The sequence below is a fragment of the Podarcis erhardii genome (genome assembly GCF_964252035.2).
Source record: "Podarcis erhardii genome assembly, chromosome: 10".
Taxonomy (NCBI): domain Eukaryota; kingdom Metazoa; phylum Chordata; class Lepidosauria; order Squamata; family Lacertidae; genus Podarcis; species Podarcis erhardii.
In genome coordinates, this window is record NC_138500.1 from 72,842,621 (window position 1) to 72,864,834 (window position 22,214).

The following is a 22,214-nucleotide window of genomic DNA, read 5'->3' on the forward strand; positions in this document are numbered from 1 at the left end:
AAGTGACTGCAGTGACCTCAGCTAGAATCAGTTACTGTTCTCAGTTTTAGCCCTTAAATGTACATATGAAATGCAGCAGAGATAACTGTCTCAGGGGGCTGTTACAACCCACATGAAGTCATGCACTTTATATGAAATTCCTGTCATGTAAGATGTGTTTGGATCAAGTTCACTAAGAAACAACTCTTTGTTTTAAGAAAGATGAATCTATTACTTGAAACTAAACACTAAGAGAATGAGCAAATTACTAGGGTAGAAAATTGACACTAGAACACACTGTGGCATAATTAAGGATCCCATTTTATTGTAGGAAATTATTGATATATAAATGTATTTCTGTGCCACATTATAAAATATCAAGAAAACGTTCACTATGAAATATAAAACACTATTTTAAGGTTTTTTTAAAAAAAATACAGATGATCATTAAAGTGACTGGTTAATCAGGAACTAAATGGCTGGAAAGCCTGTCTTTGGGTGGATCTACACTCAGGAAAAAAACGCTATAAATAAGTCAGAAATTAAATCATTATAATAAAAGAAAAAAGCGCTATGTGACAATCACATAGAAAATGTTTTTGCTGTCTGGCACCATCTGGTGTTGTATGTTTATAATGCATCCAAAACATTGTGTGTGTGTTTTACTAATGTAGCTGAGTCCTTTAAGAGATGCCTGAAATTCGCAAGTGAGAATGTCTGCTGATTCTTTGCTGGAAGAGTGTTCCCCAGCATATAATCAGTGACTCTAAATGTCCAACTCATTTTTCTGTTCTCACCTAATTGCATATAATAATCCTTAAGGAATATAATGAAGAATGAACAAACAAGCAAATAAATGAAAAGAGGAGCTGAAGTTATTTGGTACAGGGGTGTTGCTTCAATTTGTCCTGTAATCAATTCAATCTAATTTGTGCCTTGTGTCTCTGCATAATACTTGGTTATAACTTTTAGGCAAAAGGTTACTTCAGCTGTCAGTTTAGAGTGAGCTGGGCTCCATATCCTCCTCTGACACTGATTTATATTGAGCCATTAACTTCAATTAAGGCGAAAGCTGACTTTAAGCAGACTGATTGTGTGAGCTTAAAAGCAAATCCTTTAACAATGCCATAATTTCCCCTAATGAATATTTCTTGTCTCTAAAATGCTGCTTTCTGTTAAAGGAACAAAGCACACACACCCCAAAGCCTCTGCCGGGTCACTGATGTAGTCTGACACAATAAATTGCCAGTCCCCAATTCCCATATTGTATAATGCAAAAGGAGACATGGTTATTGTCTGTTAAATAAACATTGTAGAATAAATACCCTGCCATATTGCTCACTCGTGCTACAATGACATCACTATGTCGGATTCAACATAAGTACAGTAATGCATTTTCTTAATAGTAGCTTTATTTGGGACATGCAGAAATGGCTACTGTTTTCTGTTATCGGGAGAAATGGCACCAGGCATGCAAGATAGGCCTTTTAAGGGCTAAAAGTCACAATAATTAAACTGAAACATTACATCCAGAGGTGATATATCTCTATGTATGAGATGCTGAGGACCAATTAAGAGAGGGGTAGCCATTGCTCTCGTATTGTGAGTTTCCTAGAGGCTATTTATTTACTATATTTTTAGCTCGCCCTTCAGCTATGCTGTCAGAATGGCTTATAATAAAATAAGAAAACCAACAATTTGAAAACAATCATCATTAAAACTGGGGGATAACCAGCATCATATAACTAACATGCTTACATCTAATTAATGCATGAAGGGGTTAACAGAGTAAGCTGTCCTCTTCCCATCACCTTGGAACTAGGTAATAATTTACTCTCTGTCTACCTGATGAACTCACAGGGCTGTCTTAAGCATATGGGGTGCAAAGATCTGCCCAGCGCCCCCCTAGGTTGCCCAGTCCCAGGCGCGCAGGAGGGTGGAGCCGGCCGGCTGCCTCAGCGTCTCGCTGGCTCGGTTGCCCCCAAACTTGCAGCGCAGAGCCACCCGCAGCAGAAGATCCCACCGTGGCACTCCAACTGATGGGCGGGCTCTTCCCCGGACTCAACTCTCGGGCCCTGGACTCTCGGCCTGGTTCCCCTGAAAGCCCGGCGCCTGGGTGCCCCGCACCCCTAGCGCCTATGGGTAAGACGGCCCTGTGAACTCAGCATGGGAAGAGGTTTCAGCTGGTTGCTCAAGCTTAGCCGTGTGGCTCTCACAAGTCATACTTGCGTCCCTATACCTACCATTTAGGAACTTTCACCATTGTGTAACCAACTAAGTTTTATTGCAGATGCAACTTTTCAGACTGACATACGGGGAAGCAGATGAACCAGACCTCTGAAGCATTTGTAAGCAAACCATTTTTAACCTACCAAACATGATATTTTTCTACGCTAGGGGAAGTGGGAAACTTTGGAAGGAAATTGGAAGGCTATATATTAACGGTCTAACAGCCTGTATTGCTGCACTTTACTCTACTGCATATTTTGTGATTTTAAATCTCTGCTGGGGTCCCTCACCAAAGACTACTTGCCAGAAACCTGGATCTTAGCATCCAGGGAATTCTCCTTTTTATATTATTCCCCCCCCCCCATAACAAACAAAAAACAGTAAATCACTATTTTAAAACCCACAATAAAGCAAGACACAGCAGAGAAATTAAAGAAGAAAAATCATAAGACACTTAACCTACTAACATAACCTGTAGCAGTGTTAGAGCTTTCATGTCCTAGTACCTAAGGAGGCTTCAGAGAGGCCTCAGGGAGCTTCTGGAAATTTGTTTGATAGGGGGCAGCCTGGTAAACAATGATTCTCTTACCTGGTGATGGTGAGTCTCTCAAATGGAGAGAGGGAGGGGCAAGAGAAGGGTATACTCTGTGGAGGTCAGGTCTCCCTTTCTCAAAGAGCCCAGGATCCAGGGTTGCTGGATCATGACCATCACAAGCATGCTGGCTGCGTGGGGGTGGGGAGGTGATCGTAGGTCACCACATTTTCTATCCCTGGTAGAATCCACTATTCTTCTCAGTCAATAATCTCATTTATTCTAGTTGCTGCTAGTTTACAAATAAGCCATGCTCAATATATTATTGTAACTGCTTTACAACAGATACATATAGAATCAAATGCTCCAAACTTCCCCAAAACAAACCCTTTACTTACCAGAATGTAGACTGTGACCATAGCAATGCTGGATCTCTGCCGGACGGGGTCTGGTTCAATATCATTGTCCAGGTCAATAGCTTTCACCCAGAGAAAATACTGAGACTCACTTTCTCTATCAAGCATATTCAAAACTTTTATAATACCTGGCATGGATACACACACCATTAAATCATTTTTAAAAAATACATTTCTATTTTTTTTAGTAGAAAAATACATTAATCAACCTTAGTGTACCAATAACGGTATCCTTTAAAACTTTGTTTTGTGAGAACAAAAGAGATGATGCTTGAGAGCTGCTTGAACAGCATCCTCAAATATCTCTTTTTTTAAAAAAAATAATAATAATAATATTTACTAAGGTTTTGAAGGTTACAAATAAAACAGAAAAACACCAAATTAAACAAAAAACAAAACAATGTATCACATTAAAAAAAGAAAAAAAAGAATATCATACAAATAAGAAAAAAAAGAGAAAAAAAGGTTAAAGAAAAACAAAAGCAAAAAACACATCAAACCTTCACATAGTATATCTTTCATTTGCTTGTTTCCTTGACCTCCTCCCACCTCCCCTTTTTGTATTCTAATTCAATTAAATATTTCAGCAAATCCTTTCCCTCTTTTTCTCCTTAAAATTAATATATCTATTTGAACTTAAACTCTTAAAACATTTCCACTAGGGTCATAAAAATTTCATTCCACGATGTTTCTCTCCCTCATTAAATTTTACAAAATTTCCAAATATAAACTTTAAATTCCCAATCTTCTTCCACCGTCTCCTCTCCCTGGTCTCGGCCTCTGCCATCCCTTCTGTCAACTCCAAAAAGTCCATCAACCTGGAGATCTTATATCCGAGGCTCTTAACTCTCCTTCATGTCCCTTCTGCCGGTCTTCTTCATAATCTTTAGTGCTAAAAAGCAGATCTCGGGGGAGCTCCATCCCAACAATGCCTTTATTCCTTCTTAACAGGGCAGCCAGATTTCCATAGTTAAAGCTAGGATCCATAAAGCGTTCCAAATCTTGTTTCAAAAATCCTCCAAATCCAAATGTCCCAAAGGCTCCAATCTCCTCCTGACCCAGCTCTATATCCCAAACGTCAATTGATCCCTGCATTAGGGAATGTCTCCAACTTTCCTTTTCCAGACCAGGCCAGGCTCCAATCTTCAAAATCTGGCTTTTTCTAGTTTCAGTCATAAAGGGCCTCAATTTGTAATCCTCAATTTGCATCTGCAAGGTCAAGGCTCCCCCCTGTATTACTCTAGGCTCGACCACAGCAACTTTCTCCTTCTCCTTCTCAACGATTTGTTCAGTCATGATAAATTCCTGTGCCGGATCCTTGACAACTTCTGTGTTGATACCCACTTTTGATCCCAGGATGACAACATTAGTGGCCATAGCATCTGTCTGTTTATGAAGCTTTTCCAGCAAATAATTTGTCTTATAAAGTGCAGACACTAAATCTTCCCTAGCCGACATCCTTGGGATGTTCAAGGTCAAATTCTGGTTTCTCACAGTCCTTATCTTACAGCTGGATGACTCCACTCCACTCTTGTAACAGTTTCAAAAACTCAGTCCTTTCCAACACAATTCCAAAGGTGAAAAATGGTATCAATTTTCAGTTACAGGTAGGTAGCCGTGTTGGTCTGCCATAGTCAAAACAAAATAAAAAAATTCCTTCCAGTAGCACCTTAAAGACCAACTAAGTTAGTTCTTGGTATGAGCTTTCGTGTGCATGCACACTTCTTCAGATACACTGAAACAGAAGTCACCAGACCCTTCTATATAGTGAGCCTCCCCACCTTCTCACTATATAGAAGGGTCTGGTGACTTCTGTTTCAGTGTATCTGAAGAAGTGTGCATGCACACGAAAGCTCATACCAAGAACTAACTTAGTTAGTCTTTAAGGTGCTACTGGAAGGAATTTTTTTATTTAATTTTCAGTTACTTTTTCTTCTTTTGAAACACAGAAGCGGACAATGGAAACAGTATCTTTCTCTTGTAGCTAGCTGTCAAATATGTACTGTTCACTGTCAATTGACTTTTTCCTTTTTTTTTTTCTTTTTGCAGCCCGTTCCCAGGTTCAGAGACGTGGTAGTTTAATTTTCCACTCTCTCCTGCAGGCACGCTTGGTCAAAATTTTCCCCCTCTTCCCCTGCTTCCAAGGGGGGTTTTATAGTTTCAATCAATGGAATTTGATCCCTTACGAATACTTTGCTTCAGTCTATTTACAAAAAGGGGAGGCGGACTTCCTGTTTTGAGCCTTCCCCGTTCGATGCCAAATTAAAGTATTTAGAAATCCAATTTTCCGTTTTACTCACGGGTTTTTGTTTAAAGTCCAATTGTCCACAGGAAAAAGTCAGCGCTCTCCAGCAGCAGCAATGCGGCTTCACTCCGTGAAAGAAGCGGTCGATTCAAAGCACCGCGCCGCTCACCCCACGTCGCTCTGGATTCCCGATACCGGGTCTCCCCATGAGTAGGGGGGCGCAAAAGGTGCCAGCCGAATCCCAAGTTCACAGGCTCTTCCGCCTGTGATTTCCAAGGGTCTCCGCCTTCGCCGTAGCGGTTCAGACCCTGCTTTCCACGGAGCAAGTTCCTCCCGATCGAAGGAGCTCCGCCATTGCCAGAGGCGCTAACCCGGAAGTAGCATCTTCAAATCTCAGTGGATTTTGCATAAGCTCACATATTGAAGATTCAAAGTCTTGTACTAATGTAAATTTCCATGAAGGCCTTTTTTATGAGGGGTGAGGGGGCTGGCAGGGCAAAGAGCAGAAGGGGGGGGCCTATGTGGCGCTGGATCCTTTGCCACATTTTAGGCAAGGGCATGGCAGGATTCAGCATCTCACTAAAGCAATAGGATGGCAAATCTCATTGACTGTGCTCAGAGATGAGGAATCTGTGGCTCTTCAGCTCCCATGTGGGAGTTGTAGTCCAACCACATCTGGAAAGCCACAGGATCCCCATCTCTTAAGTAGGTAGTGCCAGAAAATCCTGGATCAGATAAAATGGTGTTACAGCATCATAAACATTATGGAACAGCACACATGACGGATTTATTTTCACCCTGCCTTTTCTCCTGACAGGGCTCAAGGTGGCTTAATGATAAAAACAAGAATCACTAAAAACGAAGAAAAAAATCATTAAAATATGAAAAGTCAATAGAATTAAAACTATTTAATATATAAAATCTGTTTAAAACATACAAAGAATTCCAGTAAAAATAGCATGGCACCAGCCCCACATAGAGCACATTACAGTAATCCAAACATGATGTAACTGAACTGTGTGCCACTTGGCCAAGGAATGGGCGCAGCTGGCGCACTAGCTTTAACTGTGCAAATGCACGCCTTGCCACAGCAGAGACCTGGGCATCCCAAACTGCAGGAGCCCAAACTGCAAAGCTGTGTCTTCAGGGGGAGTGTTACCCCATCCAGCATGGGCTGAATCCCTATTCCCTGTTTTGGCTTCTGACTGACCAAGAGCACCTCTGTCTTATCTGGATTAAGTTTCACTTTGTTCACCCTTATCTAGTCCATTACTGATGACAGACACCAGTTTAGAACCAAGACCACTTTAGTAAGGTCCAGGACTGAATCTTGCCTAAAACCATGTTCTCTTCTTAACTCCAGTAAAATGCTGGATGAAAGCTAAGGCAAATTTTCTTCCTGTGGCATTCATTCTTCTTGAGCAGAGAAGCCTTTAAAATAATTGGCAGTACCTGTATCTGGTTCTATATAAAATTTAGGAGGATGTCCTGCACCATCGCCAACGAGTGTGTACTTCAAATTATTGAATGGCCAGTCTTCATCTGTAAAGGCGACTCTTCCAACCACAGTGCCAATGCTGCTATTTTCAAGCACGCGGAATATATTTGTGCCAGTATGAGGATCTATTTCATTAGTACGGGTTACTTTCACAATAACCCTAATTGTGCCTGAAAGGGGGTTTAAAAAAAATATAAGAGCAATAAACAAGTTTCAAAGAATGTTGTTGGAGAACTTTGCCTCATAGATTGTCTGCAGTGTATTGCTAAAGGATTATGATCTGACTGCCATGAAGGTGCCTAGGCTTGGACAGAAAAAGGGCTACTGGAATCAGAAGGATTAAAATTCAGCAGCCAGGTGTGTCAGCTAGGTCTTGCCTACCTAATGGGCCAGAGTGGCTGCTGAATGATTCCCCAAATCAGCTGGATCTTCCTTGAGGGCTTCAAAAGGGGTAGGTGTATACCTCCCTTCTCTTTTCCCATCTCCCATCTCGGTCCCTCTGCCCAGTCAACAGGAGAACAATAGAAGTTGCAGTTTTGCTGTGGACATCTAATCCTGCCAAGGCCTGTTAGTGGCCCTGGCTGGCATCTTAAAAAAACACATTGTGAAAAGCCTTCAGTGGTGATTGCACTGCTTAGTAGTCAGAAGGCTTATTTATACAGTCTTTGCACTTGTCGTCCTAGCTGTGAGCTGTCCCCCTCCTTTAATGTCCCTAGAACACAGACCCTTCTGTTTGTTAGAGCTGCTGCAAATGAAGAATCCCTGATCTGGACCTTGTGCAAAATAGAAATGAATTTGCTCTCCACCACAAGAATGAGTTTCAAAGCTTCGCTGCAAAACAGTCTTAACATATTTACAAATAAACATCACAAAATACAGAATAACACCTTGGTCTCAAACAAACAAGCAATGTGGTCCACTCTTCTTTTTAGCCCTTCATGCAAACCACAAAGCCTCCGTAGGTAGTCCTTCTATGAAATTCCCAACGTGACTGAGATTCCCATCCCTCTTGGATGTTCCCTTAGTGCTGTACAGCAGGTGTGGGGAGAAGAGTACAGGGGTTCCTCTGATTCTGCTAATTTGGGGAGGGGCATAAAGGCTTGCCATTGAGAGTGGAGAGGTGACTGAATTAGAACAAACATTTAATCATCTATGTTCCCATTACCAGCAAGGGTAGTGGTAGAAACAAAAATATTTGTTTTCATACTAATGATAGAATAATGAGAATTACACTCTGATTGAGATTGCATTTTTCTGATAACAAAAGTGCCAAGAGCTTTCAGTGGGGTATCATATTTTTTTATATTTCCTTTTTGGCTAGTATTGCTGCAACACTGGGGTTTTAGGGTGTGCCTGGCATACAGCGATGAAATTGGATCCTATGGTGTTGGAGAAGAGAGCAAGACTGGGATTCATGGGAGGGAAGAATATGGAAGGAAGAGAAATATAGTTGATGAAAGATGGTTTAGATGCCTACAGCCCTTCTCCAAAAATTCTGATCCCAGAGAAAGCCCTGTTTTCAGTCCACAAAACCTTCAACTGCTCTTTTATAAATGCCAGATCAGTGCTTCAAAAACAACTATTATTTTCTTGGCAATTGAAATTCAAACCCAAGGAGAAAAATTTTTGATTTTAGGAATTTATGCACCAAACGAGGGGAAATCGGAATTTTACAAGAAGTTGCATGAGACAATGTTGGACTATATGGACTATAATAATATCATTATGATGGGAGATATGAATTGAGTGGTATCTACGAACATGGACAAAGCACAAAGACAGATCGTGACAAAAGAGGGCAGACTACCCAAAACTTTTTTTGAACTGACTGACAATATGGATTTGATTGACATCTGGAGAACCAAAAACCCCCTAGGTAGAGAAGGGACGTTCTTTTCTGAAGCCAAAATGACATGGACTAGAATTGACCAAATATGGATAACTAGAGGACTGGCACCTAAGATAAAAAAGGTGGAAATTTGCCCAAAAACCTGCTCCGACCATAATGCCGTAAAGATGGAAATGAAACTGACACCCATCGGTTCCTTCAGATGGAAGATGAATGACACCTTATTAAGAGATCAAGAGATTGTTAAGAAGGCCCAAAAGACCTTGAGAGACTATTTTGAAGTAAATTTGGAAACTACGGTTGAAAAGAGAGTAATCTGGGACGCAAGCAAAGCGGTCATGAGAGGATTCTTCATACAACAGAATGCAATAAAAAAGAGATCTCAAAATGAGAAAAAAGATAAAATTTTGGAGAAAATAAAAGAAGGAGAGAAGAAATTAAGGTCGAAACCAAAGTCACAAGAGATTCTGAGAGAAATCAAGTTATATCAAGTACAGTATATGAAACTGATAAATCAGGAAGTAGAGTGGAAAATAAAACAGATGAGGCAAAAGACATTTGAATCGGCAAATAAATGTGGAAAACTGCTAGCTTGGCAGTTGAAAAAAGACAGAAGTTAAATACGATTACAAACCTTGAGATTGAAGGGAAAAATATCCAGAATCCGGTGGAGATTAGAAAGTGCTTCCAGAGATATTTCAAACAACTCTACACTCAAGGGCCATAGAAAGAGACTGATATAGATCAATTTTTAAGATCTAATGGATTACAAAGAATATCTCAAGAAAATAAGATAATGTTGAACTATAAAATTACAGAACAGGAGATTGAAGGTGCCATCCAGAATATGCAATTGGGCAAATCTCCAGGGCCAGATGGGCTAACCTCCAAATACTATAGGACTTTGAAAGACTATTTAATTAAACCACTAAAGGAGGTATGTAACAAAATCATGGAGGGGAAGAAGGCGCCGGAGACGTGGAAAGAAGCTTTCATCACACTTATACCGAAAACAGAATCTGAAAAGACACAACTTAAGAACTACCGTCCCATCTCCCTTTTAAACGTGGATTACAAAATATTGCAGATATTTTAGCTAATAGATTAAAAAGAGTGTTAATTGAAGTGATACATAAGGATCAGGCAGGCTTTCTACCAGGCAGACATTTGTCTGACAATACAAGGAACATAATTGATATTTTGGAGCTGTTGCAAACGAATATTAACACAAAAGCAGTATTAATTTTTATAGATGCGGAGAAGGCCTTTGATAATATTTCTTGGAATTTTATGAAGAAAAATCTTAAGGGAATGGGAGTGGGACAGGGGTTTGAAAATGGTATAGATGCAATCTATTCAGAACAAAAAGCAAAATTGATTGTTAACAATGTGGTGACTGAAGAATTTAAGATAGAAAAAGGAACACGTCAGGGCTGCCCTATCTCTCCATTATTATTCATTTCGGTCCTGGAGGTGCTGTTGAACATGATTAGAAGGGATCAGTTGATCAAAGGAATTCAGGTCGGAGCCAAACAATACAAATTGAAGGCCTTTGCAGATGACCTGGTTTTGACATTACAGGAGCCAGAATCTAGTACAAAAAGGGTTTTAGAATTGATTCAAGAGTTTGGTCATGTGGCAGGATTTAAATTAAACAAGCAGAAGACTAAGGTTTTGGAGAAAAATTTAACACAAATCGAAAAAGAAGGGTTTCAGAATGAGACAGGTTTAACTGTGGCTAATCCCTAAACCTAGGGATTAATATGACTGTAAAAAACTTGAATTTATTTAAAGATAATTATGAAAAATGTTGGTCAGAAGTTAAAAAAGATTTAGAAATCTGGTCAAAATTGAAGCTTTCCTTGTTGGGTCGAATTGCAGCTATAAAGATGAATGTACTGCCAAAAATGTTATTTTTGTTTCAAACTTTGCAGATTCTGGACAAGATGGATTGTTTCAAGAAGTGGCAGAGAGATATTTCTAAATTTGTCTGGCAGGGCAAAAAGCCCAGAATAAAATTTAAAATATTAACTGATGTGAAAGAAAGAGGGGGGTTTGCCCTGCCAGACTTTAAACTTTATTATGAATCAGCGGGTTTCTGCTGGTTGAAAGATTGGCTGCTTCTTGAGAACACTGACATTTTGGACTTAGAAGGTTTTAACAATGCGTTTGGATGGCATGCATATTTGTGGTACGACAAGGTTAAAGCACACAAAGTTTTTAAGCATCATATTGTCAGGAAAGCGTTATTTAATGTCTGGACAAGGTATAAAGATTTACTGGAAAGCAAGACCCCAAGGTGGCTGTCACCCATGGAGGCAAAGGCCCTGAAAAGACTCAATATGGAGGCCAAATGGCCGAAATATTGGGAGATACTAGAACAAGAAGGAGATAAATTGAAACTGCAGAGTTTTGAGAAATTAAAAGATAAAGTGCGAGATTGGCTTTATTACTATCAAATAAGAGAGGCCTATAATGCGGACAAAAAATTGGGCTTCCAGGTGGAAAAATCGAAACTGGAAACAGAATTGTTAGAACCTAAAACTAAGATTCTCTCAAGAATGTATAACTTGCTGTTGAAATGGAATACTCAGGATGAAACAGTTAAATCAGCTATGATTAAATGGGCACAGGACATAGGTCATAACATTTTGCTTGCTGACTGGGAAAAGTTGTGGACCACCGGTATGAAGTTTACGGCATGTAATGCCTTAAGAGAGAATATTATGAAAATGATTTATAGGTGGTACATGACCCCAGTCAAGCTAGCTAAAATTTATCACCTGCCTGATAATAAATGTTGGAAATGTAAAGAAACTGAGGGTACATTCTTTCACCTTTGGTGGACGTGCCCGAAGATTAAGGCTTTCTAGGAGATGATATATAATGAACTGAAAAAGGTATTTAAATATACCTTCCCTAAGAAACCAGAGGCCTTTCTCTTGGGCATAGTCGGCCAATTGGTGTTAAAGAACGATAGAACGTTTTTTATGTATGCGACAACAGCAGCAAGAATACTCATCACAAAGTACTGGAAGACACAAGATTTGCCCACCTTGGAAGAATGGTAGATGCAAGTAATAGACTACATGGAATTGGCAGAAATGACTGGCAGAATCCGAGACCTGGGAGAAGAAGCGGTAAAAGAGGACTGGAAGAAGTTTAAGAACTATCTGCAGAAACACTGTAAAGTGTACGAATGTTAAAATGATGTTGGATATGAAATAATATGGCATCAGTGGTACAGTGTTAAAAAATATGTAAAAAATGAAATAGAAAAAGGGTGGAAAAATAAGGTTATATTATGTCAAAGTAAACAATATGTTAAAGGTGTTTAATTATAAGGAGGAAAGATTGGAGACATAATAGAAGTGATTACAATAACCAGAAATGAGTTTTGAAGAAGGGAAGGATTTGCTGTATCTGATTGGACAAAGAGGAATACAAAAAAGGGAGGCGTGAGGAGGTCAAGAAAGAAAGTTTTGTAAACATGAGTCTGAAAACTGGAGTTTTTGTTTTTAATTTTTTCTTTTCTTTTTACTTTTTTATGTGGTGTACTGTTTTTGCTGTTTTGTGTTGTTTTGATGTTTCCTTGGTTTTTGGAAAAATAAATAAATATTTTTTTTAAAAAAAACAAAAACAACTATTATTGTGGGATTTTACTGAATGAGCCAGAATTAAAATGTGGGTGGCAAGAGCTACGCATCTTGTGGGGGGTTGACAGGTAGGGGGAATCTTTTATTTCAGTTTTTAATCACAGTGAATTGTTTTCCCAGGGCACTCCAATCCCAGTGATTTGGGAGAAGGATTGAAAACATTTCCTTTTCATGTGGCTTTATGCCTTTCTATGTCAGTGGAGATATTTCTATTGTATCCCCCCAAACCCATGGTGGGTAAGCAGAAGCCTGTCCAGCCCCAGATTCCTGGAGTAACAGGCTCTTTGTTGAGAAGGTGATCTTCCCTCACATGAATCTAGATAAATCTAGGTCTTCCACATGCTCAGGACAACTTACTTGTTTGTGGTGGCTCACCACCATCAGACACTTGGATCATCAGTGTATGCTTGAACTGCATTGCGGCAAACAGATCAGAATCACAGTTTAGGTGCTGAGGACCAACCTATAGGGAATATATATATATAATTTAATATTTTTAATGAAACATTAATTCATTTGTGAATTACTGGGAAGGAATTGTATATATCAGTTGTACACAGCTTTTGCTATTGGGCGAACTGAGCCCAAGGTAACAAAATGAATTCCAATAGAGAGAAATGTAAAGTTCTAAATTTAGGCAGGAAGTATCAGCTGTATAAATATAAAATGGGGAACCCCTGGCTTGCCAGTAGTACATGTGAAAAAGATCTAGGGGTCTTAGTAGACCACAAGCTTAACATGAATCAAGAGTGTGATGGAGCAGCAAAAAAAGTTAATGCTATTCTGGGCTGCAGGGGGTTGGACTTGATGGTCCCTTCCAACTCTACAATTCTATGATCTAGTACAGCACTCATTAAAATTGCTACAACAGGCAGAAAAAAACATTAATTGGTACATCAAGAACTACAGCAATTTTTAAGTGGTGCATGAGAAAAACCAGCTTAAGAACAACGAGACTAGGATATATACAAGTTGGGATATTGTGGTTTTCCTGCTTTGTCATTTGATGACTGAAGCAGCAAATTATTTCCACATAAGTGAAAACGTCATTACAGATCCAACACCATAGATGACAGCATCATGTCACCTCCAACCATTTACATTCCCCCCCCCCCCATGGAGATAGTTCACACATTCAATTTCCAAGTGTTATATAATAAAATGACAAGTGACCAAACTGTAGATGCATATCTGGGTCAGATGTTTTGGTGTTGATTTTCAAGAGCTGTTCAGCACAGAATTACTGTCCCAAACCACACCACCGTTATATCTTACTTCTGCGTAGTTAAGCACCTACACTTCTGTATTAATATCTATGTCAACACAAATTGTCTTTCAATTAACAATTGTAATTAACAATCAGACTGGAGTTATATTTTAAAAATGTGCATAGTTAAAAGCTACAATCTAGTTGGCTAACACACACCTGTGCACAGTAAATTGTTTTGTGATAGTACATACTTTGATTTCATTGCCAGCTAGCGTGAAAAAATTATTGGAATAACCATCCAGTGTGAAGGTGAGAACATTGTTGGGAGGTGTTCCATCTCCATCTCCACACTCTAAGGTGCACAAGGGAGTCCCAATAGCAATTGTTTCAGGCACTTCAATGCTATAAATGAGAAAATCCATAGAGAACATGCATGTAACTCTAATTGACATACCTATGATAAAAACAGGACATCATGCACAGAGGCATAGGAAGGTCAGGTGGTACCTGGTGCAGAAAATTTCTTGTCACACCCCCCCCCCACACATTGATTTATTTATTTTTTGCCTGCAAAAACGGCTTAACATTATTTCATATTTTCTTACAAAGGAATGTGGATTCTGGGCCTCTGATAACAAGTAGGCAACTATGGACAGATACTTAAATCTACAGGATGGATTGTATTTTGGCTTGTTATTTTATTTATATTTGTTGTTTATTTATTTCATAAAATTTATTTTTAAAAACCCGCAAAGTGGTTTACCAAAACAAAACAAAACAAAAAACCACAGCAGTAAAATCATGAAAAATCGGCTGTGTGCAGGGGGTGGGATGAAGGCAAGGCAAGGCCGAATCTACTCGGCCTCGTCTCATTTTCTTCACATAGGCTGACTTTCCAGGACCCAGGAAGCCCAGCGGAGGGTAGGGCAGTAGGGCGGTTCATAAAGAACTTTTTTTAAAAAATGCCTGTTTGAAAGGTCTTATCTTACTAAACTAGAGATTATATAGCTATATCGGAAACTTCATGCATATCAGTTAATATATTGACCCTGCTCCACTGAATTGAAATTTCAGCCTTCACCACATAGGAAAATGGCCAAGTAAACAGCTATTTTCATGGATGAGGGTCAAGATATTAACTGATATGCATGAAATTTCATATATAGCTATATAATCCCTAGTGTAGTAAGATAAGACCTTCGGAGCAGACATTTAAAAAAAATATAAAAAATGAACCACCCTAGTAGGGCAGTAATTGTTCCTTGATAATTTGTCACCCCCCTCCATGATGGCACCTGGGGCGGACCCCCCCCCCTTTCCTACGCCCCTGATCATGCTTTTTTTTGGGGGGGGTGAACATCCTACATTCAGAACTTTGGCTTCACTGAATACTCTTGGACTTGCTTTGATATTTGGGTTTTGCAGTGTCAGCTAGTAGTCAATACTGCTTCCCCCAAATGCCACGCTTGAAATTGGTTTGTAAGTGCCAGACAACACATTCAGATTGAAAAGGTTGAACATTTACAGTACATAAACCATTTTTTTCTGTGGCACCTTTTCTCCTTGGATTGTTCCTGCTTCCTCCTGTAAAGTGTCAGGGATTTTAAACCCGGATCTCTGCTCTCCACACCACTCTGGAAGCATGCATGTAGGAGCTTTAACCTGATTCCTTGAGTACTACACTAGTGCAGATGGTCGAAGGTAGTACTTCAGTGTGCAATCTACCAGAGATCAGGTCACGTAATGGATCCAGAAAAACACATCTGGCCTTATAATTCTGTTGGCTCCGGCTAAGATCTTTATTCTGGGGAGAAACAGCTTGATCTGCTTATAGACTTACTCCATTATTGATTCCTTAATGTACCACCCGACTTGCTTGCTTGTTTGCTTCCTTGATTTCCCATTGCGCCTTCTGGTCTGCCTCTTTGCTGAATCATTTGGCTGTTTCCCTCGACTTGGAAATCTCCCTTCTGGGTTAATCAACAAGGGTGATTACACTAACCGGACCTCCATGGTGAACAGGATGTCACAACTTTGCATGGCCAGGTCAGGCTGCATGCTGATGTTATGGGGGCAAGAAGGAACATTTGAGAGTAATCAAAATGAGCAAACATTTTAAACTTGGAATTTGCGAAGGGTGTCACATATTTTTTCTGCGCAGCTGAAAATGTACATGGAAAAAAAATGACCTCAGCCATGTTCACAACACCCAGATAAGTCAGAACTGAACGTCTGTTTACTAGATATGATAGGGTTGCCATATTTCAAACAGTGAAAATCCGTGTTGAGATTTTTTTGGCAAAGTTGTTGAGCTTTTTATGGAAAAACGCCACTGCCGATATTTACAGACATATGGCAACCCTTACAATTAAAATTGAGCACTTTTTTTTCTACTACTGAAAACAACGACTATAGAAAGTACACTTACATGTAAAGGTCTTGGGTGCAAAATGGAGGATTATCATTTACATCCTGCAGTGTGATAATCAGCAGAACAGTGGAAGAATGCAACCTATCATTGTCAAAAGCTCTGATTTCCAATGCCGTTTTATGGGGGAAAGTGAGGTCTTCATAGTCCAAACGATAGGTGGTTGTGATTTCACCAGTATCTAGGTACCAAAATATATATATATTGGGGGTAGGGGAGAGAAGGCCTTGATTGACACTGCAAAACATTTTAAAGTAATGGAAGCGGAAGCAAGATATAAGAGACCAGTTTAGAATGATAATAGAACACATTGGCTCCCTCAACAGGTATAAGTTTTCCTCTATAGGTGGGTAACTTTATTTTATAGGAATTGTGTTTGTATCAGATTGGATTCAAGTCCCATTGATCTGCTTATTTGAGCTAGGCATGCTGATAGCATTACTACACTGCTATCAATTAGGTATAAATAGTCCTAAAAGATGAGCATGAGTCAAATATGCATAATTGCCTTTCAGGTCACAAAGCTGTTTAGATTAAGTTTTAAATACATAAAAATATCAGTTTCAACATAATCATTAATTTTACATCAAAAGCAGCTAAACACGTTGTAGCACAGCATATTAATCAATCACTTGATTGTATTTTATAGTTTACATTAGTATTATATTATAAATAACATAGTTTATTATCATCTCCAAATAGTCTCTCAACATCTATTGAGAATGTCCTCTCACAGTATTAAATTAAATACCACAGACCTTTGATGTTTATATTCTTATCCCCTCTATTGTCCATCATCTAATCCTCCATGCTTAAAATTTCCAGAATTCATGATTAAGGGAACCAAATCTTTGCAGTAAGAAATTGACAATGAAATCCTTTCCACTATATTTGAGTCTATGGGCAGGTGCGTGGGAAAGGGAGCGTGGTCTGCCCTGGGTGACATATTGGCACAACACAGGGGCCTGCAGAGCGCCCAAGCCACGTGTCTGTCCTGGGAGTGATGTGCTGACTTAGCGCCCTGTGCTGTCCGAAATGGCAGCGTGGGGCTTGCTTCTGCCAGGCGGACTATGTGCGTGGATTGCCGTGCCACCTCCGTGTGTGGATCACCCCGCCCCCATGGGCAGATCGCCCCGCCCCACTGTTCCGGGTGCCGGAGCAGCTAGCTACGCCCCTGTCTATGGGGAGAGGCTGAAAGTGAGTGCTGGAGCACAAACATTGTAGGAAAATGTCCCAGGTTAAATCTCTGACATCTCCAGTTCAAAGAATCAGGCATCCAGGTTGGGAGATACCTCTGCCCTAGACTCTGCAGAGCTGCTCCTGGTCAGAATGGAGAACATTGGGCAAGATGGGCCAGTAATGTCACTTTTCTTCAAATATAAGGCTGCCAGTTGGGCAGGATGGGCCAATATTCTCACTTTTAAAAAAATATAAGGTAGCTTCCTGTATTCTTCCCACCCTCTTTCAAGACACTGGAGCCTTTTGTTGCAGACTTCAAAGTTAAATGAAACCAGCCATTTTTGGTGGCCGTCCAATGAGACATGATAAAACTCCTGGTTGTGCTGCTTGCTTGGAATGCAAGGTGGGGGTGGGCCCAGCACCATGTATGGATGCTGGAGTCTATTTGGCTTAGTGTACCACAGGTTGGTCTGGGCTGGGCTGGTTGAGTGGATGCCTTCTGCTGTTCTTCATAACTTAGATTTGGAAGCATTTTTCCCAGTTGTGAAATGTTTGATGATCCTACCTTACCAGAATCAATAGCAAAACCTCTGTGACTGCCCACAAATTCATAGTAGACTCTGTCGCCTATATCTCTGTCCACTGCAACCAGTCTTGCCACCGATGTCCCAAAAGGCAGATCTTCCAAAATAGTAATATGAATTACAGATGAATTCCTGTGGGAAAAGGAAAGACTGCTTCAAGCTTTGACCCAAATCATCAAGTTGGTTAAAATATGCACAATATGTAGAGGTGGCCAACGATAGCAGCACTACTGCTGCTTAGCTCAATGGGGTGGTGGTGAAGTCAAGGCTGCTGAGGTGCACCAATGGGAGTGCCAGATTGGTGGAAGTGATCCTGCTGGGACAACCATGTGGCCCTGAGCTTGCCACCTTACTGCAGCCCCATCAAGGTACACAGCAGTAGCGCAGATGCTGGAAAGGCAGCCATGCCTCATTATGTACCACTACCACATATAATGCAGAAACATGTACAATATACCATGCTGTTTTTGAGGCATGAAGTAGAGTTGCACAGTCCATAGAAGCTTTCAAATGGGGTGACCTTTGACCATCGTTTTCTCTTAGCCTAACCTTCCTCTTAGACTACCGACCTTAGCCTAGCCTAAAGTGACTGTTATGAGGATAAAAGGCAGGCCCATGTATTGTATGTCGCTCCTTAGAGCACGGGTTGCCAGCGTGGTACTCATGGGTGCCCATGAACCCTGGTGCCCACAGGGTCCTCTTTCTCACCCCTCCCCTGCTGCAACTAGGATTGAAAGAAGCCTTCTCTTAGCCAATGTGGTTTTTTTCCAAGCTTGATTGGCTTACAGAGGGGTTTTTTGGGTGGGGGTGTTACAGCTGTGACTTCTCTACAGAACACCCCCCACACACATTGGGTTTGAAAAGATTATCCCTTTGGTTCCTAGCTGAGACCTTCCTCACCACATTTGGCTCAAAAGAAGCCTTCCATGATAGCCAACAGATGGGGTAATTGGGGGTGGGAGTCAACTGGAGATCTGTGACCCCATCCAAAAAGAAAGAAATAGCTGTCCCTCCATTGTAATCAGGCTTGAAAATGGCTTTGTGTTGGCTCCAAGCCATATTGGTGGGTAGGAAGGGGGCGTGGAATGATCACTGTGCCCCTGGGGGAGGGAAGGTTAACTCTTGCCTCCTCAGCTGCACTTTCCAAGCCTAATTGCTTGTGGGGAGAATGAGTGTGTGGTGTTCATGGTGCCTGCAGCGGTTCCTATTGTTCATAAATGGTCCCATGAGCCCAGAAGGTTTTCCAGTGCCTGCCTGGGCAGAATGGAAATGCAATGCAATGTAGAAAAAACTCAAGGGCCTCATTTGGCCCCTGTTCTATATGACCTTCAGGGCTCTTAGCAGGCCATACCTGCTCTCTCCCTTTGCCATCTCTACTCTGCAGCTTCCCTGAGCATTTCTTGCTGCCTGGATTGTGTCCTTGAACTGCAATGATCCTTCTTGCTTTCCGAGATGGAGAGGACGTGTTTGTGTGCAAAGCTGGAATGTAGCCTACTGAGCCAAGGTATGTGCCATATCTATTGATCCACCCAATGCTTTTTTTCTGGGGGTATGCATATCCCTAAACATTTTGTGATTATAACAGGAAAAGAAACTAATTTTTTTAGTTTCTTCTCTAGCACAGTGAATCGTCAGTTCTTTTGCTACCCCCAATGGCGGCCTCACTTCCTTTCCCAGTGTTTCCTGAGTCTCAGACGGAAGTGAGCATTTAATGTGTGAATCAGTGTGGAATGTGGATGTGTGGTGTTTTACTGATGAAACCTCATGCCAATGTGGAAGTTATTGTGAACTGTCAGCTGTGTAATGCGTGTTCTTTGTATTTATTTTCCCCAATTTGAACTACAAAATGGTGATTTTCTTGAATCAAAAAGAAAGTACCCCTAAACATTTTTTAAAGAAAAAAAAAAGCACTGGATCCACCCACGTTTGCCTTTGGCTCTGCTCTCCATTGGTATGTAGTTCCAAAAGGTTTCTCATGAATCCCTGTTCTAGAACATACTGCAATCTGCATAACATCTTTCATCAATCCATAACAAAGTCTGAAATCTGACCTTATTGTATTTTGGACAAGGCATGGACCATTAAGGAAGGCAGCCATCTAAACATACTTACCTGGATATTATTAATCCAAGGTAACTGAAAACACACCATTCTGATATCAGAATCCCATATTTTCCCAATAAGAATACTGCATCAAAGAATACATTGTTAAAACAGTGGACGAAAGAATATTGCTTCTGAATGGTCCCTTAACATACGTTTGAGATGACAGTTAATCTATCTTGACATCTCTGTCTAGCTGCGAGCAAAATAAATTCTGTCTTTTTTCACTTTCAGAAGAGAGCTGATATCCAAGATGTCTCCCTTGACTCTTTTGTTTTGTTTCTAATGCATATTTTATTCATAACCTTCACTCACTTTCTTTTCCTTCAGTGACCCACCGGGATTGTAGATATTCAGAGGGGGATACTGAGGGAACCGCACGTTTATTCAAAGGGGCTTTGATGTTCTGGAAGGAGGGAAGTACCTCTGTTTTAAACAACTGTGACATTTTTTTTAAAAAAAATACTGGTTATTTAATTATTTTAAAAGCAATCATCATCCCTTTCCTACTCCAATTTTATCATTTAAGGAATACCACAGTAGTTCATATCTTTCAATGTACCACCAGGGGTATTTCCCACAAGATCAAACACCAAACCCAACCAAGTCTACATCACAAATGGTACACTTTGCCACCAAGGGTGCAACGGCAGACATCTTTGTTCTCTGGTGAGCGTTCTGGTATGATACTCGTGCTTTCAAATGCATTTGTCTTATTCATATGAACATTATTAGGTATAAAGGTAAAGGTAAAGGGACCCCTGACCATTAGGTCCAGTCGCGGATGACTCTGGGGTAGTGGCGCTCATCTCGCTTTATTGGCCGAGGGAGCCGGCATACAGCTTCCTGGTCATGTGGCCAGCATGACTAAGCTGCTTCTGGCGAACCAGAGCAGCTGACGGAAACGCCATTCACCTTCCCGCCGGAGCAGTTCCTATTTATCTACTTGCACTTTGACGTGTTTTCGAACTGCTAGGTTGGCAGGAGCAGGGACTGAGCAACGGGAGCTCACCCCATCGTGGGAATTCGAACCGCCGACCTTCTGATTGGTAAGCCCTAGGCTCTGTGGTTTAACGCATAGCGCCACCCGTATCCCATTATATACTTTCATAATTCTTACACCTCCAAATGTAACTATGAACTAATCAGAAGCCAAAGGAGACAGCTCAGAAAAGGCTTACCTAAAAACAGGAGCCTCGTCATTTTCATTCTGGATACTGATAGTTATGGTTCCAGTACATGACCCAGGGCTTGCTTTTTCTTTCTCTTTGGCAGCAACCACCATCCGGAAATGCTAAAATCAATGACATTCATAAATCCTTAGTATTCTGCATTTTACATCATTTGTTCCAATCTTTTGTCTTCCAAGTTAGGAAAAGCAGGCAGCTGGATACCTGAATATACACTGTACAAGTGTGATGTAGGATAGACAAAGTATTGAACTTGAGCCAGCCAGAACTGGATACAGATCCCTGCTTAGCAGATGTGAAAATCACAAAGTGACCTTTAGCTAATCAGACGTTTCAAGATTTCTGTTGCTCTCTTGGGTTGTTGAGAGACTGGTGCTGGATCACATATACCCTGCTTGGAGTTCGTGGGAACAATAGGTAATATGCAAATGTTATGAACAGTTGATGTGGAATGAATGAATTTCCCTGTTTCTGCAGGAAATGTATGGGTTGGATCCAGAAATCCCCATTCGTGATTAGAAAGACTCCTCCTCCTAGTAGAATGGAGTTTGACCCAGCACAGGCTCCCCCTGGGGAGGTGAATTTTACCAGTTCCCCTTCCTACTTTCCCCATGCCACCTCCTTCCAGAGGGGATTTTCAGGAGGATGTAGAAACAATCATTTTGTTTCTGTTTTGATTACGTTTTCTGTGTTTTTAGCGCCCTGAGACCTGTGGGTATAGGGCAGTATACAAATGTAATATATCACCATCATCATCAGTGAGAACCACCTCATTTCTCATCCCATGAGAGAAGTTCTGCTCACGTGAACCAAACCTTTGGGTTCTACTCCAATTGTTTCAAAGTAAAGCTTTGAGCTTTTTTTGTGATGCCTTCACAAAAAAAAGGGCATCCACCAGCACATTACGCTGAATGCAGATTTTTATCACTTAGTCCAGGCATCCCCAAACTCAGCCCTCCAGATGTTTTTGGGACTACAACTCCCATCATCCCTCGCTAACAGGACCAGTGGTCAGGAATGATGGGAATTGTAGTCCCAAAACATCTGGAGGGCCAAGTTTGGGGGTGCCTGACTTAGTCTATGGCTCAATAAAACTCCTGTTTGGGCTGCTGGTGC

The 22,214-nt window shown here is 40.8% G+C and overlaps 1 protein-coding gene across 1 annotated transcript in view; it reads right to left on the bottom strand.

Annotated features, from left to right (window-relative positions):
• LOC309351638 (cadherin-related family member 4-like) overlaps positions 1-22,214 on the bottom strand; it is a gene marked incomplete at its 5' end in the record, with an annotated part of 70,310 nt that overhangs the window by 26,680 nt on the left and 21,416 nt on the right. The window contains 7 exons of the mRNA XM_081879426.1: positions 3,139-3,284; positions 6,854-7,069; positions 12,762-12,867; positions 13,866-14,016; positions 16,043-16,223; positions 17,792-17,937; positions 21,090-21,202. Coding sequence (XP_081735552.1) covers positions 3,139-3,284; positions 6,854-7,069; positions 12,762-12,867; positions 13,866-14,016; positions 16,043-16,223; positions 17,792-17,937; positions 21,090-21,202 — 1,059 coding nt within the window. The remainder of the gene's footprint in view (positions 1-3,138; positions 3,285-6,853; positions 7,070-12,761; positions 12,868-13,865; positions 14,017-16,042; positions 16,224-17,791; positions 17,938-21,089; positions 21,203-22,214) is intronic.